This window comes from Xiphias gladius, chromosome 20 (genome assembly GCF_016859285.1).
Source record: "Xiphias gladius isolate SHS-SW01 ecotype Sanya breed wild chromosome 20, ASM1685928v1, whole genome shotgun sequence".
NCBI lineage: Eukaryota > Metazoa > Chordata > Actinopteri > Istiophoriformes > Xiphiidae > Xiphias > Xiphias gladius.
This window is the reverse complement of record NC_053419.1, coordinates 23822532-23829316: the sequence shown is the minus strand read 5'-3', so window position 1 is coordinate 23829316 and position 6785 is coordinate 23822532. Positions and strand designations below refer to the sequence as shown.

General features: G+C 42.8%; 1 protein-coding gene across 1 annotated transcript in view; it reads left to right on the top strand.

Moving 5' to 3' along the window:
* The first annotated feature begins 3 nt into the window (after positions 1 to 3).
* The window catches only part of grk3 (G protein-coupled receptor kinase 3), a 63574-nt gene continuing 56792 nt past the window's right edge, over positions 4 to 6785 (top strand). Inside the window, exons 1-2 of the mRNA XM_040156707.1 lie at positions 4 to 1404; positions 1582 to 1886. Coding sequence (XP_040012641.1) covers positions 1774 to 1886 — 113 coding nt within the window. The 5' untranslated portion in view covers positions 4 to 1404; positions 1582 to 1773. The remainder of the gene's footprint in view (positions 1405 to 1581; positions 1887 to 6785) is intronic.

Genomic DNA, 6785 nt, shown 5'->3' with positions numbered 1-6785 from the left:
CGGCGCAGGGGAAGAGCAGTCGGCGAAGAAGCAGCAAAAACTACCGCTGGCCAGCCGATCTCCATCTCCCAGCAGCGCTCCCTCCCCCTCCTTCACCACCACCACCACCACCACCATCAGCGTCACCATCAGCCCACAGTTAGTAGCTGTGTGCTGGGTCTCCAGGCGAGGAGGGTCGCCCCCCCAACGCTCGGGGTAACTCAACAGGCAACTATGGATTATTTTGTGCGTTTTTGTCACAATTTTTGACTCCGTTGGACTCTCGAAGACCGCTTTTTCCGGAGACGCTGCAAGACTTCCCCAATACGAGCAACCAGTTTACTCGCAGCCGTTAGCTTATTAAATACATCGCTGCCTGAAATCGAGCCAGTGTTACTGTTAGTGGCAGCTGGTGCCCGCGTTTGCTACTGGCAACCGTGGCATTTCGGCGTGTCCGAGCTGAGCTGAAATAATCCCCGCTGGATGTATGGTTGTATTAATCTCTCCATACGTTAATCGTTAGTTAGCCCATTGGCTAGCAGGTTTCATTTTGCTAGCTAGCGTGGTAGCTAACTAGCGGACGAACCCGAATATCGATATTGCCAGCAGGCTAGAAGCGAGTTAGCTTTCGGGCGCGTGGATTGGGCTTGGGATCGGTCGATTGCACCCCCTTGCTTGGACTGGATTTGGTGCTTAACCTTCCTAAAGTGTTTGTCCACATCTTTTCGGGCGACATTTTTTTTTTTTTTTTTTTTTAATGTGTGTGTGTGTGTGTGTGTGTGTGTGTGTGTGATTGATTGACCCGATAAGGAGGAACATTGCAGCCTATACAGGAAGCCAGCCAGCAGCAACGACGGAAACATAAACAACAGCGGTGTGTGGATTTTAGGGAAGGCAGATCGGGACTACTGGCTCATCCTTAACCTGTGCTCGTGTGGTTTTTATTCGTGCCAAAACGCGCCCGAGAGACTTGCATTTTTGTCGCACCAGCCGAGATATATTAAGGACGACGACCTATCACCCTGCTGGTTTACATTTCAACCTGTCGCCCAGCGTCCTCCCCGCTCAGTGTCTCGGTGACTGTCGTTCGGGACCAAGAGGACCAGCTACACGTGTTTTGTGACCGTAACGCTTGGCTTCTGTTGCCGCCGAGGCAGGGAAGGGGCCGGTCACATTTTTCTCCGTGTGGCCGCTGAAATCAGAACATTTTTTTTTTTTTTTCGACCGCACGGTGTTTACGTTTTGAGGAAAATCCCCGAAACCCATGCCGCACTGGAGACACACCAGTCGTTTGGACACACATTTCCATCGAGAGGAGCAGAAAAGTCCCCGGAGACCTGTGGGATTTGACAGCTGTTTCCAGATCCAGCATCTGGTGCACTGCCCATCTCCGTGAGACTTACCACGTTATTCTAAAGCGAGGAGGTACTGTCCTCAAAACCAGATCTCAGCAGCCGTTTCCTCCCAGAAACCTGCATTTTTGCACCAAATGGGCTTACGAGGACGGTGAACCGTCGCGCCCTGTGACCGTACTTTCTTGAGTAACCTGTCAGCCAATGTCTTCCCTCCCGAATTTCCTTTTTTCTTTGACAATGACGGTAGTTTGAGGCGAAGTGAACAGACCGCAGCCGGAGACAACGACACGGTTCCCGTCGATGGTCAGCCCTGCCGCCCGCCCAGCTGGCCCCTTGATGTTGCTCGTATCTGGTGTAGGACGTTATTTTTTAATTCCCTAAAACGAAACCCACCCCTAGCCCGGTTATTCTACTGATTTGGTCGTCCCAGGGTCGAAAGATGGCGGACCTCGAAGCAGTGCTCGCCGATGTCAGTTATTTGATGGCGATGGAGAAGAGCAAATCTACTCCAGCGGCGCGGGCGAGTAAGAAAATCATCCTTCCCGAGCCCAGGTAACCACATTTACAAAGAGCTTAAGAAGCTAGTGTTTGTTTGCCTGTCGAATGGATGAATCTTTTGTGCATGCTCTGCAGCCATAGAGGGAGATGGAGGCGTGCTTCCTCTCAAACCTGTGACTTACCGTGGAGGCTAAGTGCAACATGACTGTAGAGCTTGAGATTTCTGCAAACACGCTACAACTCAGTGGCTCCACGATGCCACCGAAGCAAGCATGCGGTGCCTTCATTTGCATTTCATTTTAAACCTATGCCTACACTTGCATCGTACCAAGAAGTTAACGTCCTCTGAACCTTTCAGAAAATCTTAGGTATCTTAATGAGGGCTACAGTGGCAGGTTGTGATGCAGCTACATGCAGAATATCTGGCTTGCCATTTTTTTCCCCCCCAAACATTACCAGGTGTTCATCATGCCAGGCATCATCCATGTGCTGCCAGGCTTGCTTGACTGACGATATGATCAGAACTATGTCTCATGTAGCACGTGACATACAGACATTTGAGGCTGCTGAGTCTGGTCTGTGGTGCTGTACGCACTGTCAGCCCTTTGGTGCAGTTGCACTAAAAGTGTACGCAGCCCTTGATCCGAAACCCCTGCTCATCCGTGCTGTTTGCAAGCGCCCAGCAACAGTGGGCCGTCAGGCAAGACGGCAGCTGAAATCGGATTGAAATAATACATCCCCCTCCAACATCTACACTTAATCGCACATCCCTTTGTCCCTGCTACCTGCTTGTCAGAGGCTTGAAGATGTCTGCTCAGACCAGGTTTTAGGCATGTGGCAAGGAACTTGATTGAAGAGGATGTGGTTAAAATTTGGTTATTGAGATAGTTGTTTTTCATACGAGGTTTGTAAATTTGACTGTGCTATTTGGGTTTAGTCAAATGATATCCATTGTGTGAACAGCAGTTCTCTGTTGAACAGATCTTAGCTGGCAGTTGGTACTGCTGTCAGATTTAATTTGTGTCCATGATGTTTACATTTACCACCTTGTGCTTAATATCTATTAATTACAAACAGAAATCTATAATTTAAGCACCCACACGTGTGTAAACTTGATGGCTGTACATGGTGATTTCAGAGTGCTGATACGAGCTAAGCTACCATAACATTTAAACCGAGGGGTACAGAGGGGTATAAAATCGTTCATTACCGTCTGTACCTCATTTATCCATTCATCTATCAAAACAGGTGGAAATGCCCTGCCCTTTTTGGAAGATTTAAAAAAAAAAAAAGAGAGAGAAAAAAGTAATTTCACTTGCAGCGCATGGGCAAAAAGGCTCTCAGGGTGTGTAATGAATTCTCCCCCCTGGCATTAACAACAGCAGCTGAGAACAGCCGGTCATGTTTCCTAACTGACAACTGTCAATATTAACTGACACGGGTTAACATCACACTGCTCACTATGTAACATGATTATTTTCAAACAGATGCATATTTGACTTATCTGTTAGAAAATATTTCTCAGTGTTTACTTCCCCTTTGACATATTTCACCAACCACACCAGGATTCTCACATATTTTAGCCCACTTTTCTTTAAATTACATTAACTTAACATTACTGCTAACCTTTTGTGAATGGTTTCTAAGTTGATAAATGTGGGTTTCCTTCCCTCAGGCTCATATTGGTTTCGGTTCATGTCTGTATGATATTAAAATGAACTTGAAGCTCGCTTGAGAGCGCTAACCCATTACTGTGAACATTCTGTCGCATCATTTAATATTTGTCCTAGCAGAATTGTGTTAATGTTGCATAATAACACAGTTGTGGCATGGCAATACAGGCCTCCACGCTCCTGAACCCTGTAGTAAACATGACCAATAAGGTGCTTTGACCAAATTCCAGCAGGATATTTTTTGGCCCACCAGCGACAGACTGAGTTTGAAATCACGGCTGTGGTGGCTGTTCTGTTGGCTCACACAAATTTGCTCTAGTTTTCAGTTCAAGTATGATGGGTAAGCTATTGACTCGCAACAAATCAAAATTATGGACAAGGCAAAACAAAATGTGTGCTTAAACACTAAACGGTGGGTAAGCATTACCGAATCCCCATATCTCGTTATCGAAGTCTGTAAGTAAAACGTCATATTGATGGGAACAACACAGGTTGCAAAGAACATTTCCCTTAAACGCAGGAGAATTTGTCAGATAAATGACAGGTGCAGTCTTTTGTGCAGTGGGACAGAAACTGTTTAGACGTGTTTGTGCAAAAGGGACTTGTGAGAGGGGTGGAGGGGGTTAGATATGAAAGTAGCTTCTCATATGGTTGTATTTGGAATAGCTAGTAATTCAGCCTTTAGCTTTGTTAGCACTTAGCAAAATGATCAAAAGGGGGGAAAAAAAACCTCAACGCTCTATTGTACTCCTGGTTCAGGATGTGCATAGGAAATTTAATGGCTTGTAATCAGATAACTCCAACTGAAAGCTTTCTCTGGGTTGTAGTATTTTGAAGCTGTGTTCTGTCATAGAGATGCAGATGTAAAGCAGTTTCCTTCATTGATTGTCGGCTGTGTTGATGATATGTAATTGATCAATTAATGAATAGCTTCTAGAGAAGATAATGCACTTTTCCTTGATGAAAACTTTTAACAGTCGTAACAGGCCTTTTTTTTCCCCAAGATAATTGTTATTTGAATTAAAATCATTGAAATCAAAAAACACAAAACAATATGGCTGCTCTTGTGTGGCTGGTTGATATTCAACAAATGGCCAAAAAAAATTAACACAGTAATTCTATGCATCTTGCCTGCTGGACAAGTTAGATGAAGCTTAAACCATTAAGTATCTAAAGTAGAGGAACAAGATTAGTTATTGGGTTTTAATTTCAGAAGGTGTTTATGTACATATTCATGTTTGAGTGATAGGCTCAGTCAGTTCACTGTAACAGCCACAGTGAACGTCTTGGGTGATAAGGTGCAGGTGCTTAATTTATCTTGGGTGAACGTATATTAAAGTTATCAACACACCTTTTTAATTGGGCTCTTTGTGTCATGTGGAAAACCGCTTGCATAGTTCCCCAAGGTATGCAAGTTGTTTAATTGATCACCAATTAACCATATCTCATCCCTATTGTGGCAAATTATCAAGCAAAGTCAACCTTGTCTAGTTTCACGTTTGTCATGCAACAACAATTACAGTTTTTCAGGCAGTATGAATCAACATTATTAGAGTCCAAGCTAAAAATAGCAGACATAACTGGTAAAGGTTTACCAGCAGAGCTCGCCTGACAACCTTTTCTAACGCTGACATGTGAGCTTATGAAAACATACTTTAAAAACTTAAAAGATAAGGCTGCTGTTATTCAACATATCCAAATGGTCAGTAAATATCATGAAGAGATTAACCACGCCTAAAAATTTGTTAATTTGTTTCTCAACACTTTGTGGCTTCCGTACTCTTAAAAACACCTCACGAATGTATGTATTGGTTTTTCTTTTCTTTTTCTTTTTTCTTTCTTTTTGTGTGTGTGTGTGTGTGTGTGTGTGTGTTCGTGTGTTAGTGGTAATGAAGGAACATGTCAACCAGTTCAACAGTGAGGCTCACTGATGTGTTTTTAATAGTTTCTGGACAATAACAGAGCTCTATGACACAGAGGATAAGACATAACAGCCTTTGGATACACAAACGGTACTTTTAGTATGATACATTCATTCTGGTGTTTTTAATAGTTTTGGAGGACATTAAGAAAAATATTGAAAGTCAACAGCCTTATTCTGTTAATGAAGAAGCACTTTAACTTTTACAAGTCGACTGCTTTGGTGCTGCAGTCAAACATTCAACTTGAAGACCCTTATTTTCTTGGATTACCATAACCACTATATGTGATACTTTTTATTAAATCTATAAATCTGCATTAAATCCTGCCGTAGAGGTTCTTCTGAATCCCTGGTGATGGTAGACACCTTAGTGATCATTATTGAGCAGTTGTATGCTTATAGGAATGGCGTTTTTGGAGTGGAATGACAGCTCTCTCCATATACAGCGTAGAGTTGTTTGTACTAAGTTTAGGCTGTGTGTTTATAGCCATTGAGAACCTATTCGGGTTCGGCTTGTTTGACAGTGTAACTATATCCAAATTGAGTTCACTGCTCATCGTTAGATGTTCAGTCAAGAATCCACATCCAAAACATTGACACTAGAAGTTGATCCATGGATCGGAAACCATGTGCCGCTGAGGCTCCGACAATATACGGTTTCATTAACAGACTACATCATGGCTTTTGACTGATGAGCACATTATTAACTCGAAAGGAAGAGTTAGTTAGTGAGATCCTGATACCTGCATGCGCATAGTTTATGTAGTTATCAGCTGCATCAGGCAGAGGTGTTTCTATATGAACAAACCCAAACAAGCGTAGTTTATTGCTTTTGTGAATGTGGTTTATTGAGTGACTTTATATTACATATGAGCTTTAATATTATTGCAGGAGCTGCAAAGATAAAAGCCCACTACTGTTGAGTAAACCAGTAAGCAAAGCAAGGCATGCAGTAATAAGAAAATGTACTTAAAACATGTCAGTTAGGTCATTATTATTACCATAATGTTTCCAACATAACTGGATGAAATGGCTACATTATGTTTTTTCTGTACAACCTTATCCCACTTATCATAATTGCGCATGAGTGCTTCAGATGGCTTCAGAGGAATTACTTTAATTTGGAATGGTATTATAAAAGATCTGAGAAGTAATGTAGCTAACACAAGGGAGGAATGAGAGGAAAAAAAGGGTGTGTATGGATGCTATCTGTGAAACTAGTTTCTGAAAATAGCAGAACTTGATAAAAGGCCATAGAGATTGTGTACAAATGGACAAACTTTTATGTATGCATGGGTTTAGCAGTGCCAGTTGTGTGAAGCTTTCAGACGCATGCTTGTTTAGGGGGGCAGTTAAATG